At 37.3% G+C, this 19,394-nt stretch overlaps 1 protein-coding gene across 6 annotated transcripts in view; it reads left to right on the top strand.

Moving 5' to 3' along the window:
* The first annotated feature begins 434 nt into the window (after positions 1-434).
* The window catches only part of LOC121962641 (inositol polyphosphate-4-phosphatase type I A-like), a 33,838-nt gene continuing 14,878 nt past the window's right edge, over positions 435-19,394 (top strand). The window contains exons 1-20 of one of the 6 annotated variants that reach the window (XM_042512864.1): positions 435-667; positions 1,557-1,601; positions 2,232-2,350; positions 3,755-3,871; positions 4,509-4,588; positions 5,175-5,286; positions 5,968-6,058; positions 7,160-7,307; positions 7,461-7,591; positions 7,698-7,802; positions 8,403-8,511; positions 8,841-8,858; positions 10,444-10,630; positions 10,722-10,937; positions 12,097-12,238; positions 13,252-13,413; positions 14,776-14,808; positions 16,015-16,187; positions 18,711-18,834; positions 19,007-19,074. In XM_042512864.1, coding sequence (XP_042368798.1) covers positions 562-667; positions 1,557-1,601; positions 2,232-2,350; positions 3,755-3,871; positions 4,509-4,588; positions 5,175-5,286; positions 5,968-6,058; positions 7,160-7,307; positions 7,461-7,591; positions 7,698-7,802; positions 8,403-8,511; positions 8,841-8,858; positions 10,444-10,630; positions 10,722-10,937; positions 12,097-12,238; positions 13,252-13,413; positions 14,776-14,808; positions 16,015-16,187; positions 18,711-18,834; positions 19,007-19,074 — 2,286 coding nt within the window. In that variant the 5' untranslated portion in view covers positions 435-561. The remainder of the gene's footprint in view (positions 668-1,556; positions 1,602-2,231; positions 2,351-3,754; positions 3,872-4,508; positions 4,589-5,174; positions 5,287-5,967; positions 6,059-7,159; positions 7,308-7,460; positions 7,592-7,697; positions 7,803-8,402; positions 8,512-8,840; positions 8,859-10,443; positions 10,631-10,721; positions 10,938-12,096; positions 12,239-13,251; positions 13,414-14,775; positions 14,809-16,014; positions 16,188-18,710; positions 18,835-19,006; positions 19,075-19,394) is intronic. The other 5 variants (XM_042512866.1, XM_042512865.1, XM_042512868.1 and 2 more) reach the window with 5 other exon arrangements.

Genomic DNA, 19,394 nt, shown 5'->3' with positions numbered 1-19,394 from the left:
TGAGCACAAATAGGCACATGAAATGCAAATTTGGGAGTTTTCAAGTGGGCTGACACAGATGCAAATCAACACACTGCTGAAGCGAGAAACTGTTTTCTGTATTTCAACTGACACTAACTGTGCATTCATGTAAGTGCAATTATGAACCAAAACACACATGCTGATGTTTAGAGCACTCAGGGATGCAGGAGGACAACAGATGGCTCTCTGTCCGCCAATCTATAAATACAGGAGACGTTTATATATCCATAAATGTATGTTTGCCCTTCTGCTCCCTGTGATGGCGAGGAGGAGGATGCTCTTACAGGCTGCTTTACAGCTGGATTTTAAAACCTTTTTTTTTCCTGTGAAAGCCTTAATTAAAAGCCTCTTTTTCTTCTGAGAAAATGAAGGTTTTATTCTCATCTCTCTTGTCTGTTTCCATTTAGAGACGACAAACTGCTTTCTGGAGCAGCCGTGGATCGACGCAGAAAGAGGGGCACCTCACATGGGAGTGTGTGACTGCGTGTGCGAGGGTGTGTGTTCAGGCCTCCTGCCGTCGCCCGCTCTTCCCGGACAGGCATGGCGGGGGTCCGCGAGCGGGGCTCCCGGATACAGAGGCCGTGGTCGGTGTACCGGGCCAACACATTCGAGCTGTCCAACGAGATGATCGGCTTGGCTCTCGCAGGTGAGGGGCAGAATATTTCTTTCAGAGGTTTACTGAAACAGCATCACTTATCTGGTGCCACTTTATTATCGATAACTTAATATAACATAACAGTATATGTTATAAAACAGATCTTGTATTTTTTTTTCATCAGAAAAATGAAATAAATCAGCTAAATTTAAATAAAAAATGACAGTGTCAAGTTGTTAAAAGTTGCCCTGGCTGAATTTTAATGGAGTTACTTTTGTTTCTTTATCATGCAATCAAGTTAAAAGCACCACCTCTCACACTGTAATTATTAAATAGTATCAATATTGTATTACTAATTGGTTAATCCATCAGTTTTATGCGGCTCAACTGTATTTGACTCTAACCAAGAAATGAGCTATGCTTTAATGCTCTTTTTTTTAAAAACATCTATTTCTTGATTTTGAAGAGCAGTATAAGAAGAATACAGAACTTCGTAGAGAACTTTGTAAGCAGAAAAATAAAATAAAACAAATCAAAAAATTGACATTGGTGGTAACACAGAAAAGAAAAAAAAGACACATATGTTAACACGTGAGTTGTAGATTATTGACATATGACACTGTGATACAGTTAATTGGTTTGTTAAAAGCAGGTAAAACACTTTCTTAGTCTTTAATAAGTCTTTAAAAAATTGGATAAAAAGTCAAATAGATGACCCCAAAAATTTGCAACATGTGGCATTAAAAAGAGAAGGGGAATAACACGCAGCAAAGGGCCACAGGCTGGAAATCAAACCCGGGCCGCTGCGAAGGCCTCAGCATATGGGGTGCACACGAGCAGGTGAGCTCGAGGCCGCCCCGAGTGTGCAGCGTTTTTGTCCTTGCAGTTTGCTGCAACGGTTGATATCTAATGTTTGTGTGACTTGTTGGTTCGTCTCCAGGAAACAGTCAGGACCCAGACGAGCCTGTGCTTGAGTTCAGCGTCTGTAAGTAACACGCATTCAAAACAGACCAGGCTTTTAGCTGATGAGAGCAAAAAAAACAATTTTATTTTATACAGATACATTTTAATATTTTAATTATACTGTAATACTATTCAGTTCTATTTTTCTTATATTTGTTTTTACTACCATACATTTGAAAGTGATTTTGTTAATAGATTCATTATTATTTTTATTTTTTGTATTTTTTTGTATTTATTTTATGAAGTTACTTTTATTTTCAGATTTTCATTATACAACACTGACAATTTATTTTTTACCATATATATGTTTTTTTACATTCTTTTTTACTAGATTTATTTTTATTTGTATTTTAATTTTTTTTAATTTATTTTTGTATGTTTATTGTATAAATGTTTATTGAGGAAAATGTTTTGTTTTTTTTAAATAAATTGATGCATGATGTGTTAACGTATTTTACGGTCTATAATGTGTAATTTTTTTGCAAAGGTATTTCTTTGTGTGACTGTTAAAGGGTTAAAATAATGATATGCAGTTAGAATTTGTATGCTTGTTGTTGTCTATTTTTTGATATTTTATAGTTTTATACATTTTCCCAAACCATTAGACGTGATGTTTTTATGTCTTTTGGCTCATTCGTTGTTTCTCGTCCAGCCTGCGCAGATCTGCTGACTCCCGCTTTGGACCGAAAACCCAACAGCTTTGTAGCAGTGAGCTGCACGACACCACCGCAGGCCTTCTGGACCAAACACGCCCAGACCGAAGTCATTGAGGTTAGACTCTTTTTATCTGAAAAACACAGTGACACAGCAGTTAGAGACCCCCCATCCCCATAATGTGACATATTTACAGGTTGATTGCTCAAAGATTTGTGTAGAAGACTGTGTATCTCCACCTATACCTCCCACATGTGTGGAAAAATGTGAAATTATTAAATTGACTCCATCCATATACTTTTGGAAAGTTTTTTAATGTCCAAACGAACACCCCGACCACCTGATTTCACCTTTCTGGCCTCTACGATCCAGAACGGTAATCAAAGTCAAGTGCAGTTTTAGGTCAGCAGGTCACTTCAAATTAATCACTTCTTTTGTAAACAAGCACAGAATGAATCATGAAAAAATATATTAACATTTTACTGTAAAAGCAAAGAGACCACACAGGGACAAAAATTAATGTAGTGTTTATTTTACTTTCTTTTTTTATTAAAAAAAAATCATGCAAAGTATACTTTAAAAACAGAAGAGCTAGTCCAACCAACAGTCTAAAACCAAATAAAAACGCAGTGAACTGTCACATAAGACAAGGAAACATCAAATCCTTGAAGGTGGATCAAGACACTTGGGGGGGTTTCCATTACAAATTTGCGCAAGACTTAAGCATTTTCGAAATGTCGATAAAACGCAGATGGCGTTTCCAGTGAGTGATGTTATGCAACTTCTCCTCTTGTGATATTCCAGTAACCATGGTGATGGAGCTTCATTTCTGTTGCAGCCACCAAACTAGCGGTCATTATTTCCAATCGAAGGCGATGTAGCGAGTTGTGCGAGCGATAATGGAAAGGCGAGCCCTTTATACGAGAGCCGCCACGTTGGAAGCATTTCTGGGAGCTGATAGTTCACCAGATGTCCACTAGATTCAAAACTTTCAGAAGATCCGCTCAAATTTTGAAGTTATTTGATGCAATAACAGCTCTTATAGCTCCTGCTACATCATGAGGGAGCAAGTTCCTACTGACGAGCACATAGCCATAGCATCATGTGACCAATAAAAGCAAAAAAAAGTGTCTCTGTGGTAGGTTTGTGAAATATATCTTATTTTGAACGGCCTGAAATACCACCTCATGCGATAAATTAGAGCAATTTCAGGGTTAATGGAAACCTGCTTAATGTGTGGTACTAAACACATGAAAAATATAATTGTCAATTTAAAAGAAACATTGTAAAAAAACAAAACATAAATGATGTTTTTAAATTTGATGCGATAATCTCCACATCTGATATCACTGACTAAAAAAAAAAAAAAAAGTTAAAATTAACTCTAGAAGACAGACGTTTACAGAATTACAGGGTGAGCTGGAAAAACCAACCTTCTGAAGTGTTTTAGAAATACTTTTTTACTTTATTGATCTTGTTGTGTTTTTGGGGTAATGCTGATGTCACTTCCTCCATCCACAGGGCACCAGTAACCCCATCTTCCTCAGCAGCATCGCCTTCTTCCAGGAGTCCAACATTAACCAGCAGACGCAGGTGAAGCTGGCCGTTTACGACGTCAAGGACCGCTCGCAGGGCACGGTACGAGTTACCGCACTGTCATCTGATTTAATGGTTCACAATGGAAAAGATATGTTGTTTCAGACCATTAGGCATCTTTTTACACTCTGTGTTAAAGTGGAGAAGTTTGCTTGAGAATGTATTATTAATTGGTTAATCCACCAGTTTTATGCAGCTCAAATAAATTTGACTTGTATAATTAGGAATTATTATTATTGACTGCTGGGAAGTACACAAGAATAAGTAATATATTGTCCCGACTTTTTTCCATCATAATTTTGTTTTTTGTGTTATGAAACAGGTCTTAAATTGCATTTTGTGTTGATGAAAAGGTCTTAAATTGAACTTTTTGAATCGTGGAGAAATACTGGAAGTACCACTCTGAGCTGTTTTTAGTTTTTCCCATGTCTGTACTCTGAACAAACGCACCATAATATATATATCTTTAACCAAGAAATTAGCTATGCTTTAATGCTCTTTTTTTAAACATCTATTTCTCGATTTTAAAGCGCAGTATAAGAAGAATACAATAAAAAAAAACACCAATACCAAATGCTCAACAAAGACAAACACTGACTTTTCTTAGCTACTTTTCTCTGGAGTTCAGGCTAGAAGACGGCATATAACCACATTAATGATGTTTTTCTGTCTCTTTTAGATGTACATGTTGGGCTCAGCACTTTTTCCTGTGAAGGAGTTGTTGCAAGAGAGAAGTCACAGATTAGAGCTGGAACTGAGGTAACACACTCTGCTACTTCAACATGATTTTTGGCATATTTTTTTGTTTTTTTCCTGAGATATAGTCAATGCATTTTAGCTGTGATGATGTTCTGTTTATTTGTCAGTCACGTTTTTCCGTCTTGACACTTTTGCATCTTAATAACGGGTCTATAAGAGTTTTTCTTTTTTTTTTTTTTTTTTTTTTACATTTGTAACCCCCAAAATTAAACGTGTCAAACTTTCAACCATAGTTGCTGAATATTAAAGAATACACAATATACAGGAAATACAGGAAAAACTTTATTTTCAAACATACAGGAAATGTATGTATGTTCCTTGTTATTGTTTTTTCTTTTGTTTTTATGTTCCTCTTGAACAGAGCTAAGTGAGGTCAGTGAGTTTGTTCTGCTTAGTACAGATTGTACTGTACTGACTATTATATGAATCAAAATCAATAAAAGAAGAAGTGGGGGAAAAAGTAGACCTAAAATAAAAACCTTTGTTTACACTGTGGCCGAGAAAAGTGTCAAGTATTAATTAACAGATTAACGTATAATTATAATAATACAAAAAAATAACTCAAGTGTATGTGTTTGAATGACAGATCAGCTGAGAACGAGCGTGTGGGGAACATCATCATCGCTGCGTGGCAGATGGAGGAGCGAGCAGATCAGAGGATGTCGGTCGGACGCCTGCCAGACAGCCTCAACGGGCGGGTAAGAGAGGGACAGGGTCCTTTGGGGGTATTAAGTTTAAAATGTATTTTCTGTATACAGTCACATTTCCTCCGTGCACAGGATATAGTGAGTTCATATTTTCTTATTCTTAATAAAGAAATAGAGCAGTATAGGTAGCTACTTAAAGTTTTTTTAAAGATATTTTTTGGGCATTTTTGCCTTTAATCGATAGGACAGCACAAGTGTGAAATGGGGAGAGAGGGAGGGAATGACATGCAGCAAAGGGCCGAGGCCAGAGTCGAACCCGGGGCTGCTGCGGCGAGGACACAGCCTGCTCTATCCACTGAGCCACCAGGCGCCCCTTAAAGTTCATATAAACTATAAAATAATCTTAATTTGGGTGTTTACAATAAGAGATTAGGATACGTTTATAAACAGCGGCTCCATGTGTGTTTTCAGACGTGACAGTGATGAATGAATGTTTGTCTCGAGGCTTCCTGTTTGTCTGTGTGCTTTATAACAAAACTCTGTTAACCTGCTTCATGTCATCATAAACACGTCACACAGCGGCGGTAAAAAGACTTCTCTGGCTTTGTGTAGGAGCTCTGAATGTGTAGTCAGATTGTGGTGTAGGTGAGTGTCGGCCTCACAGAGTGGACAGGCAGGTGGAGGTGGTTGTTGACTCGCTCTGTAACACCAGTCCATGTGTGTGTCCTGCAGACGGTGCTGCCTGTCGACGAGAGCCTCACCGAGTCGATGGGAGTCCGGATCAAGTACGCCTCGCTATGCAAAGACACGCTGCTGCGCTCAGGTATCACAGCTCCTTTTTCAGCGAAACAACCCACCTGTACACATGTGCATCATGTTTGTGATGTTATGAATTTACAGCACCTAAAAATGACAAAGCGGATTGGGTCACAGTTTGTTAGTTTGAATTCTTTAGGTTTAGTTACCGAGAAACGTATGTGTGATTCCTGTCGTCTAAGACAGAAATATTAATTAACCGAGTGCTTTTTCCTCTGAAAACTCAGCTTTGAAAATAAACCATTATAGAGCTTGACTTTGCTGGTGTATTTCATATAAGAATCAGAATCCAGTTAATTTCCAAGTACAAGGAATTTACTTTGTTTTTATTGGTGCATAGCATAAATAAAGAGGGAGAGAAAATAAAATAAAACCAAGTATTGAAAAAACAACATAAATACAGAAGAAAAGAAAAATTACAATAAAAATATGATTTTTTTTAAATTTATTGACCCAGCACCCGATCAGGCGCCAGATTTGGCCCCTGAAAAATTGAAAATCACAGATGGAAATTATCCAATCAGAAGACCTTAAAAACACCACTGAAACACACAGAGGCAACAAGATAGTTATGAATAGTCTTGAAAACTGTGTAAAAAGCACACTAGTAAACCGGTATAAAGGCCGTAAATTTGGAGTTATGAAAAGACAACATCAGGTAGATAAGGATCTAATGGATTCAATGAAAGGGTTCATTTTTGTGATCCAGGTTACGCTGTCCAGAAAATCAGCATAGATAATATTACAGGTGAGCAAATGGTGACAGTCTGGCCTGTTTTTTCGCCTTTCTTCCCGTCCTCTTCCAGTTTCATGGCTCCATGTTTACCGATACGTCAGACCATGAATCTAATTATCCAGCAGAAATATATCGATTGTCACCAGTGAGTGGGAGGGATCTGTTTACCTCTGGGATAGATGGGTGATACAAAAATAACAAATGGGAAATGTTGGAGAGGGTACAATTACATTTTTATGTTTTTTATATTTCCTTCATTTTCACATTGACGTTTTCTTTCATTTTATTCAGTGGCTGTTGTGTGTGGTCAAATAAAACTGATCTAATCCATCACAATCTCATCTGGGCTGATTGAATTCTCTCTGTCTTCAGTGTTCGGAGGCACGATGTCCAGGATGTACCGCTTCCCCACGACTGATGGGAACCACCTCCGGGTGCTTGAGCAAATGGCGGAGAGCGTCCTGTCTCTGAATGTCCCCAGACAGTTTGTCAAACTGCTGCTGGAGGAGGACGCAGCACGGTACAAATACACGTGCACATTTATAACAATTAAGGCTCTAATCTATCACACAAGCAAAGAGATATTCAGACAGGTGTTGTAATGTTGCAGTTATGCACACCTTTATTCTCCTCTGTTGTGTCTGACCCTCCTCTTTCATTAACATCTCTTCAGGGTGTGTGAGCTGGAGGAGCTGGGAGAGTTGTCCCCCTGCTGGGAGAATCTGCGGCGACAGATTGTCTCTCAGTACCAGACCATAATACTTGCGTACCAGGAAACACTGTCTGACCTCAACGACTACAGAGGTTAGAGCTTCCTCAGTGGCCTCTTGTTGTCTTATAAAGCTATAATGGGTTTCCTCTTCTGTTTGTTACATAAAATTATTCCCTGCACTCTTTTTTCTGTCCTCAGGTCCATCGTTCAAAGCCAGCAACCTGAAGGCAGAGCGGAAGCTCGAGTTCATGCCGACCAACCTACACGTTCAGAGGATGAGGGTGCAGGATGAGCTGGGCTTCGGTAAGACATATGAACACAGACAAACCATAGACTTTATGCAAATGTGGATGATGCGTCCCCACTTACCCCCATTTTGCTTAAGTAAAGCCAAAATATCTGAGTACAGCTTCTATCTGTGACGTCATTTTGAGCCGGATTCTGCGTGGTAGCGATTTTGCATACACAGCTGTCAATCATGGTGGGAAATCCCCATTTTGTAGAATTAAATAACTCATTAATGCCAAATTTATCAGAAAAACAAACACTTGAACCAACACCAGTCTGATAAGAACTACGTTAAATAGCAGAAACCATATCAGGGAAAATGTGTTTTACAGTGTAAAATCTGACTGAAAGTTGATCTTTCTTAAAAAAAATTTGGAAACTGATTGCATTAAAAAAAAGAAAGTAAATATAACTATAAATCTTAATTTATGTTTACTTTAGGCTGTTTTTCTAATTTGCCAGAACGCTTGTGCTTGTTGCAGAAAATGAAATCACTTTAAGCACATACAGCTGACTGGAAATTGACCCAAATCTAGATACAAACATACGTAAAAACTTTATTCTGTTCACGTAAGGTATTTTTCTCATTTGTAAACTCTCTTGTACTTCCTCCAGAGCACACGTACGATGTGATAACAATCGGAGCACCGGCGGCTCACTGCCAGGGATTTAAAAACAGCGGTTTGAGGAAACTCATCCAGAAGTTCGAGGAAGCAAAGAAACAGTAAGTTCAGAAACAACTTTCTCATTGGAAAATCAAAATTTAAACAAATACATTTGCATGTTTTTTTTTTCCTTAATCGCAGTGATTTCTGCTCTTTTCTTGAATTATTTTCACTTTTGTTGCTTTATTCATCATTTTACTGATATTGTTTCAGTTAAAACAGGTTGGATCCATATGAAATTATTTTCTGTGACAGATGTATCTCTTTTGATTTGGCTTCCCTTTAATCATTTTTACATCTAAAAAAATGCATTGTTTCTTCAACTACTGCATTAATTCAGTTCTATGGCTTCCTCTTAATTTTGTTTTTGTTACTTTTTATTGATCAGCATATATGAGGAGGAATGGTGAGTTGTTGCACTGCTTTGCTTGTTTCCATTTGTTCGTACACTGTTTGCCTCTCACTGCTTTGTGCAACCACGAAAAAACACACTTTCACTGTTTCTTTCAATTGTATAACAAAGATTAATTATTTTCAAGAATTGTGGATGAACTGGTGAGTAGCTTTAGGGTTGATTAATGTGATTTGCAAACACTTGATGCAAGACTTACTCATTTTTACTCCAACAAATAATGACACATGATGGATTTGTATTAACAGTGTTGTGTTTAAAATGTATGTTGTCCTAAAACAGGCTCACTCGTGTGTGAAACCCACATATTATGTAACTCAGTACACAAATACCGTTCATTTTGTGAATTCAGCCATTGCTGTCGTCTCGTAAAAACACTTATATACTCTGGAAATGCATGTAAAGTTGACATTTAAGCATTAATAGAATTGAAGATATATCTGAATTTTTGAAATGAACGGTATCACCCCCAGTCCTGTTTACTGAAGTCAGTTTCATGTTGTCTTTGTGTTTACTTATAGCATTTTTCTAGGTCAGTTGTTGAAGGATAAGTTTAGTTTTTTTCAACCTGGACCCTATTTTCCAATGTTTTTGTATCCAAGTGACTAATGGGAACAACAGTGTTTAAAATTGGTTCACAAGCTGCGATTTAAGCACTCGGGGCATGTTTGCACAGTCAATTTATGTTCACTAAAAGTGTTTTTTTTGTTTTTGTTGTTTTAGGTGACAGGCTTAGATTATTATTCTAAGTATCTGACAACATTATGGAAAAGATTATTGGATTCCTACAGAAATAAACCTTTCTGTTAGAGAATAAGATCCTTTTTGTTTAACCAGAAACAGCCCCAAAAATGCCATCGCCAACCCGACCAGACTCCATTTGAATAAAGTAATTTTAGCATGTATAGAGCGCGTGTATTTCTACATCTAACTGGGTGAATTAAGGGTTTATTTCAACCAAATCAGAGCTGGTGATTGTTGGAACAGTGAAAATATGAATCAAGACAAATTTTGTGAGTTTTATTTTGTTTCTGTTTACTTTGAATGAAGTTTGTCATGTGATGATAAAATTACCTCTTATTTGGGTGGGTTTAGCAATGGCATTTTTGGGACTTTCTAGCTAAACAAAAAGGATTTTATTCTCTAACAAAAAGGTGCATCTCTGTATGGATCCTTTCCATAAAGTGTCAGACACTTACAACAAAAATCTGATCCTGTCAGTGGCAAAAACAAACACTTTGAGTGGACAGAAAATGAGGGTGCAAACAGGCCCAGAGATGTTACATTGCAGCTTGTTTCGTCACTCGCGCTCCCACTCAATACTGGACTAATTTAAAAAATGGCTGTTCACATTCATCACCTACACAAAACATGGAAAAAAGGTTGAAAAAGACAGAATTTACACTTACGAAACAGGCATGTGCATGCAAATGTAACAAACAAAACAGTATTTCTAAGACACAAAAAAGGGAGGTAACTTTCTGGCTTCATGGCGTTTCCAAGACTCACAGCAGAGTGTCGTCAGCATACGCTCGCACACAGACGTGCTGCTAAAACAGGGCGTCTTTGTTTTCTGCAGCAGCGCCCTCTCCAGCTCGCAGTCCATCGTCTACATACCCCAGGACATCGTCCGAGCCAAAGAGATCATCGCCCACATCAACACACTGAAGACTCAGGTCAGCTACTACGCCGAGAGGCTTTCCAGAGCCGCCAAGGATCGATCTGCCAGCGGACTGGAGAGGACGCTCGCTATTCTGGCTGATAAGGTATTTTACATTAACGCCACTTACCATTCAGAAGCTCTTAACATCATCAAATTATGAAAAATGAATAAACACCTTCTCCTGTCTCTCTTAGACTCGACAGTTGGTGACGGTTTGTGACTGTAAGCTGCTGGCTTCAGCTATCCAGGCCCTGAACGCAGCACGGCCCGAGTACATCGCCTCCAAAGCGTCTCCCTCCGCCGACTCAGAACAAGTAGTGCTACGAAACGACCAGGACACGCTGCTCGCCAAGTGGAGCGGCCGCAACAGCCGATCCTCGCTGCATGTCGACTGGCATGAAGAGGAGTGGGTGAGTTCTTGAGTTTGCTAGGATTCACCCAAATTTTGTTTTGTTTTTGTTTTTAAAATCAGTTACAGATTTTGTCAACTCTAATGTCATTCTGACGATACTGTAGCTGGGTCCACTTAGAAGGAATAATATATATAAGAATTTTTACATTTTATAAATTTTTATAAATTTTTTAAAATTGTTATTTAAAAGGGACCATGCACAGTTTAAAATATAAATGTTATCATTTGATGCACCATACCAGATTGTTACTTAGAGCTAATTTGCATCTGCAGTCCTTCGGTGAGTCAGAACAAAGACACAGCACAATGACATCTTAATATAAAGTTGTACATGAAGAAGAAAAACACACACAAGACAAACAACACACACGATAGCGCATGATATAAGGTGATACAAAGAAGAAGACAACATAAAACTACGCAAAAAAGCACATCACTTACAAACACTGAAAAAAATCTTTTGCAATTTAAAAACATTTAAAGGGAATTTCCTCAAATTTGGCATAAACATTCACTTCAATTCAATGATGAACTGAATTTGGTGGTCGCAGGTTAACCAAAAACATGTGTTTGCCCCGTAACTCAAAAATAATGATGATTAAGACAAAATTTCACGCAAATGTTTAATAGGATGTACTGATATGACATTTCATATCCAAAAGTTAACAACAAAAAACACATTTTTCAGGAGCTGAAGGGGAGACATTTGGTCACTTTCTGAATTTATGACACTAATCTTGAAACTGTGCTGATTGTCGAGATCTTCTGATCCTCAGACCTGGCTGTAAACTGTAACTGCAGGTTGAGTCATTCTTGGATGCTGTAAATATGAATTAATGTTAATGTTTTGCCCCAGGCAGCTTGAGATAAGAGTTTCTAGTTACATAATGGAGTCAGAGCTCACATTCGCTCACATTACATAAAAATCTTTGTTAAGCAAAATTGTGGCGTGCTCCCTGATTTGCATACTGATGTGATTCATTTCTTCTGCATCCGTTCTCCCCTCTGGCTCCATTCTCCTCCCTGCTGTAATTTCTCTGTTAACCCTTTTAGCTTTTCTTACGCAGCTCTGAATAATTAATTACAGCGCCTCGTGTGTGTGTGTGTGTGTGTGTGTGTGTGTGTGTGTGTGTGTGTGTGTGTGTCCGTCCTCTCAGGAGAAGGTTTGGGTGAATGTGGATAAATCTCTGGAGTGCATCATCCAGCGCGTTGACAAGCTGCTGCAGAGGGAGCGGAGGCCGAGTGTCAGCAGTCAGGACAGTATCCAGACTGACCTGCAGGGAGGCGCCAGTAAGAAAGGTAACGCAGACATAAACTGTTTTCTTTTGTTTTTTTTACATTTTACGGTAGAAATGTGACATATAATTACTATTTGCGCACAGCACTTTTAATTTGTTTCAGTTATATTTGTTCTTGTTGACATTGAAAAAGTAAAAAAGGTTAGTGATTAAAAACAGCAATAAATGAACTAAAACCAGTTTTCACAGGCATGTAGCCTATAAAATTATTGCAATTAACAAACAAGTTTAGTATTTAACCCTTGGGCATAGTTAAGTGCTTTTTACGCACTTTTCATTCTTCTTTTTTTAATAATTTTGGCTGTGTTCATGCTTATGGCATACATTTTGGCAAGACTGTTAATTTTGTTTAATCTGGGAATTTCCAGCTCATCTCTACAATAAGTCTAAAATACAATTTGTTAGATTCAGACTGTTAAGTGCAAAAAATACACCATTGAAACCCATTCAAACTGCAGTTTCTGATCCAACAGCCATCAAAGTATAAAAACATGCATTGTATCATCTCTGGGTGTCATTCTGGGCTTTTCCCTTTGTAATTTTTACTGTTTTCCACCTGATAACATCTTCTTTTTTTAAACCATATTTGGCATATTGCGAAATTACATGCTATTTCAGCCAGGTGCACCGTCACAGTTAATGTTTCTGCAAATCATTGAAATCTCAGCATGTAGTATATTAAAAATAATTCATTTTTTGTGGGGTTTTTAATGTCTAAAAACATAGTGGCATCATGAAAAAAACCTGGCGTTTAAAGGGTTAAGATTTTGAAAATGAAAATTTTATATGTATGATTCGGACTGATGTTGGTTAAAAAAAATAAACTCAATGAAGGCAGAAAATATTATTCATTTATAATATTTTTAAAAGCTTGATTTTGAAAAGCGCTTTTTGTGCGCAGAGCGATATGAGTGTGTGTAATATCAAAGTTAAAGGTTAAAATATAATCGCGTTAATTGAAAGTTAAAACATTTATGAGTATAAATTAACAACACTGTGTACGGCTGTAAAAAGGTGAAGGTAAAAGACGAGCTTTCTGGATCAACCCGGGAAGTTTATCAGAGGAAACTCCATCTTTACCATCATCATCATCATCATCATCATCACTTCCTCGATCATCATCACCACCTCCATCCTCTTCCTCCATGCCCGCCCTCTCCTCCGCACAAGAATCACGTACGTTCATTTCACTTCTTTCACTCTTGTTTTCACGTCAGTTTTCCTGATTAACCGTCAATTTTCTTTACTTAAAAAAGTATTTTTACTATTTATTTTTACTCATCCTTATTTATGGGAAGAAAAATTGTCCCGTGTGAGGCATCTTGTTTCGTGTGCAGTCTTTATCGTCATCTTTGTGGTTTGTCCAAAATATTGCAGCTTTTCTGTAGCTATAAAATTAGAAGCAGCTTTTTACTCTCCAGCTTTGCCAGTGTTAGTGCTGCTTTGTGGCTGAACGCAGCCGACCATCCAGCCAGCGGTCGAATCGGAGATTTTGTGCTTACTCTACATGTTGTACTGGACCAGGGTCACATGTCTGTCCAAACTTCACAATGCTGCACACAGCTGGGGGCTTCCAGCAGTTGGAGGGTGTGTTGCACATAGAATTCAGACCTATATATATATATATATATATATATATATATACACTCTGGAAATATTTTTTCCCATTTGCTACAAAAATAAATTGAATACAAAATAACTTTCATACATTCATGACATAATTAACTTTCCCTCTTACTCAATTACTTGAAGCTTTTCTAATTTAAAAAATGTTTACGCACTTTAAAATTCCTTTTAAAAAATGTCGGCAAAGCTTTATTTTTATGAGTAGTTAACTTAAAACATGTTCAGAAATGTTGAAATTAAAAATACATAATATTAACATTAATTTATTTTAGATAACGTGGAAAACTTAGCAGGAACAAATTAACTTGTGCGCGTGCTCAATGTAAAAACTTGTTTTCATAATTATGGTAAATATGTATTGTGTAGCATATTTATGAGCACACATTTAAGTTGATTACTCATAAAAATTTTCACATTATTTTAAAGGAATTGCTTTAAAGGAATGTACTGTTACTCTAATTAATTATTATAACACATTTTTAAGTTGATTACTAGTAAAAATGTAATAGGTGCAACACATTTTTCAACATTTAAAGGAATTTTAAAGCAGTAAAAAGGAAAAAAAACTGCATTTTTTTTCTTTTATTGCAAATTTGGGATTACAATGAAGGATTAAATTAACAGTATGGTAAAATATTATTTAGTGACTGCAATGAGAAAATAACAGTGAATATGTTACTTAGTTACTTTATCTTCTTTTACACACACAGAAGCCATGGAGTATAAAACAAGCCAAAACAAAGCAGCTTTATTTAAGTCATTACAGCAGCAGGAGCTTTATAATAAGAGCTGAGTGGTTTTGGGCGGATCTGTGACCCTGGTTCGGAGTGTTTTCTGTGTGTGTCTCTGCCGCCCGGTGTGGCTTGCAGCGCCCGCTAATCATGCATGTTGCACCTCCGTCCCCTCTTCCAGATGGAAGTCCCGGTGCTGAGGAGGCGTACCCAGGTAAGAGCTGCTGTCCTCCCATGCTTCTCTGCGTCTTTTCCACAAACTTACCAAGTCTCTGGTTCAACAGTTGATATTTGATTTGATTTTAGTAACTTTGCTCATTGAATTATTATTATTTTTACACAGAGGTTATAACGACTGATGCTTTCCTTTTTTTGTTTGATTTCTGTATATATAAAGCCACTTAATTTTTATGCCATTTTTCTTAACTTTTAAGAAGCTGGATTGACAACAGTTCTTTCGTGCTACGTTCAGGTGCCTTTTAACAAGCGTTTAAAGCTACAGAAGCTGAGCAAATTAATTTGATTTCTCTTGAAAATGTGGGTAAAATGTCATGAGAAACTTTGGAAGAAATGTCTGTCAATTTGTAGAAGGTGACAAGAAATTGCAAATGGAACAAGTACCAATTTGTAAACAAAAAAAAAGCGTATAGGGTATGTAGGATTGTTAAAAAAAAAAACATAATACAGACTGAGAATAATATGAAAAGTTCCTAAAAATATTACAACAACTCAACTCAACAAATTCGTTCTTTCATTCATAAACTTCCTGCAGTTAAGACATAATTTCACTTACACTCTTGCGTTCACTATTAAAATTCAGGTGATCGATACTGTTATTGTTATGCTTTGAATGTAATCTGATACATATCCAAAAATATATCCAGTCAGTTTACTCATAAAAAAGAGCACCCTTTTATGAAAAAGGTGAGGAACCACTGCTTTATAGTGTAATAAAGTGTCTGACATAATTAAGTACACTTATCTTTTTTGTTTTGATCTTTTTTGGTGATCTCCTGCTGAACCAGATTTCAATTTCTTTTTTTTTTTTAAATCACTTATTAGAAGTGGTAACCGGTGGTGTTCAAGGAAAATGTTCAGTTGAGGAATATAACGCATCTTCCGAATATAATAAGTTGTTTTTTACCACTAAGTAGTTTGTAAAGGTAGCGACAAAACTTCCAAATATCCTGGATCTTAGCTCGTGTAGTTTGGTCTCTATCAGCGCTTCTGCTTTACCTGCTGCTTCTGTTCTGTCTGATTTCTGTCTCAAATTTAACTCTCGGTGTTGGTGTTATTTGTACTAAATATCACTTTAACTGAAGTAACAGTTAGATTGCATTGTGTTTGGGTGAGTGTGTTGGTGTTTTATCGATCTTTTCTGATGTATTTATCAATATTAATGTTTGCATGTGTTTTCCAGGCGAGTGGAGCGAGGCGTTATACCCTCTCCTCACCACGCTCACAGAGTGCGTCGCCATGATGAGCGACAAGGCCAAAAAGTCCATGGTGTTCCTGCTGATGCAGGACAGCGCCCCGACGATAGCCATGGACCTGTCGCTGCAGTACCGCCGCGACGTCGTCTTCTGCCAGACGGTCAGCGCACAGCACACACAGCGATGAGATATTTACAAATTCACACGAGCATTTACCTGCTCATGCTGAAATGACTCACAGCGAAGGAATCGATAAAGAGTTCATGAATCTGTAAATATAACAAAACTGAAGTGAGCAAAGGTCGAGCGCTCAGTGGCTTCGCAGTATTTTTAGGAATATTGAACACTTTTGTAAAAAAAGACAAAACAAGTGAAGAAAAAATAGAAGAGACAGAACAAGAAGGGATTTCTTCAGCTGCAGACCCGAACGCTCCCACTGCGGAGACGATTTAGTTCTTTGAGCCGACGTTAAAAAGAGGTGGAAGGTAGTCGAGTTCATCCAGTTTTGTCTTACAACTTGATATTTTTACAGACTCTTGGATCTGTAGTTTTGGCTCGCACACAACAACAGTTATATTTACGCAGCAGGTTTATTGTGGAGGTTTTAGGGAACTCTGAAGCTTCAGTTTTACAACTTAAAGGGAAGACACGGCGGCCGAATGATGGGATAAAACTTTTAAATAACAGATGTCGCCATGAAACGTCCTCAGTTGATTACTAACATGAAGACAATTATTTTTTTTATTACAAGTTTTCTGAAATTGTATGTTTAAAAATACACATGATGCAGTATCTAATTAAATAGGCACTAATTTATGTATATTTCCAGTAGGTGCGGGCAATATGACCCTAAAACAGAATACTGTCATTGTCACAATATTAATTTTCCTTGACATTGGAACAATTATACTGATATTATCATGATTAATAAAATATGCCACATCCCTAATTTCCAGATCGGAAATGTGAATATTTAAACACTCATTTAGTGAAAATTGCCTTTGAAAAAATGATTAGAAATAAAATAAATAAATAAAGATAGGTATTGTGAATTTTTATACATTTTTAGACCACAAGTTAAATAGTCACCATGAAACTTCCTCTGTTGATCAATTACATACACTACTTTTTTTATTACAAGTTTTCTGAAATTTTATTTTTAAATAAGCAACTCTGCACATTTACATCTTTGCAGTTTTTCACTTTATCCAGAGCTTTCTGTCTGGCTCAGAATAAAATAAACCAATATATGGTTAAAAGTGTGAATCTTTTCTACCAGTTTCAGCTCAGTGATGTTTGTTGATGTTGATGATCTGAGCATCTTATTCGCCTTTACTTCAACACAAAAACAACACATTAACACTTGCTTCATCGCCTCAGCCAGTTATGTAAACACAGGAACTCCTTCACGCATGGATGCACAGAAACCGGCAACATGCATCATCTTATATAATCTGAGAAGCAGCCGAGCTTTACTGTGTCTAAACATAGAACCATATGTTGATTTGAGTCACAGAGAATTTAAGCTTGAGGCCATCATATTTAATAAATAATCTTTCATTATACTAATGGATGCAGTTTAGACTGCAACAAAAGGACAAAGATGCTGATGAATTTGGTTTCATGGTTTTTGTACATCATTGATATTGAAGTGATAGTTAAGTGGATTCTCATCCGAACTTCAAAAATCACTGCTCGGTCACAGTTTCTCCTCGTTACATGCATACAGTCTTTTCCAAAATAAACTCAAGCAACAAAAGTGTATGGTTAAGTTTAGAGAAAAATGTCGTGGTTGGGCTCTATATTCATATGGGAAGCAAAAAGCAGGCTCCTGGGTGAAAATCCCAGGTTTGTTGGACCCATCCACACCCCTCCCACCTGCCCCTCAGGGATTCTCCAGCTCCTTTTATTAAGTTATTATAGTGCTGAGCAATATTGCCTTTTTTCCTTCTTAAAAACAAACTACAGATGTAAAAAAAAATACTCAAAACAAGTTTTGCCTTTATTTTAGCAATAAAAATTAAAGGCAAACTGAATTTCCCTTCTGTTAATAAAGCAATCTGGAGTGGGAGTTATTTATGTTTTCACTGAAGGCTGCAGTAATATCACAAAATATATTTACATGAATTCATTTACATCATATGTTTAGCGATATGCAGCGCGACTGCATCAGTAACAGCTTTGCATCCGTAAATATACCATACCGTCACGAAAAATGCCTGTCACCAAAATCACTGACCCAGTGGCGGTATTTGACGGGTAGGGAAAGAAAACAGACTGTATGGTTAAGTACATCGTACAACTGTACTTCGAAAATACTCTAACTATACCTTTAAAGGGGGGTAAAATAAATCTGATCTCACATGACCTCTGAAGTCTTAAAAATGGAAACTTTGTTGGATTTATACCTTTTAAAAACCTTAAAATCAGTCACATTATCATTAAAAAAAGTTTATAATCTGTTAGTACAGTGAAGTATTTAAATAATGATACTTTATAATATTTGATTTTTTAATTGTTTTGTCCCATTTATGGCTGCATGAATCAGCTGTAATTGATGCTTTTACACAAACTGACTATAAACAGCTACAGACGATTGAAATCAGCCCCCTCTAGTTATCTGAACTGATGTTCATGCTGATGTGTGTGTGTGTGTTTGTGTGTGTGTGTGTGTGTGTTGCAGCTCACCGCTCTCATCTGCGGCTTCATCATCAAGCTGAGGAACTGTCTCCGTGACAACGGATTCCTCCGACAGCTCTACACCATCGGCCTGCTGGCTCAGTTTGAGTCCCTGCTCAGCACCTACGGTACACACACACACACACACACACACACACACATCTTTTCACTATTAAACCTCCAGCAGTTATAGATTAGTCAGATCATCACCGTTAACCACGTGTGTGTGTGTGTGTGTGTGTGTGTGTGTGTGTGTGTGTGTGTGTGTGTGTGTGTGTGTGTGTGTGTGTGTGTTCTCAGGAGAGGAGCTCGCCATGTTGGAGGACATGAGCGTCGGCATCATGGATCTCCGCAATGTCACTTTTAAGGTAGGAAGATGTGAGCTTAAAAAATAAAAGCTTCAGTAATCCAAACAAGGACACTTGCAGCTGCAGGACTAAAGTAAAAAGCCACTTGTAGTTATAGTTTTACTTCACTCTTCTGCTTTGTTTTTTTTTATTGCACTTATTTAGTCTCTTGCCTTGTTTATTCTGCTTTATTTCAACATTAAATTGCACTGACAGTTTTTAACATCGGTCATTGTCTTACCTCTCTGTTTTACGTCTCTGTTGAGATTGAAAATGCAATATAATAACACACTTTTTATCACAGCTGCAACAGCTGTTCCATTAGAAAATAAGTTTAACAG

Source organism: Plectropomus leopardus, chromosome 24 (genome assembly GCF_008729295.1).
Source record: "Plectropomus leopardus isolate mb chromosome 24, YSFRI_Pleo_2.0, whole genome shotgun sequence".
NCBI classification, from domain to species: Eukaryota; Metazoa; Chordata; class Actinopteri; order Perciformes; family Serranidae; genus Plectropomus; species Plectropomus leopardus.
This window is presented reverse-complemented; position numbering and strand designations above follow the sequence as displayed.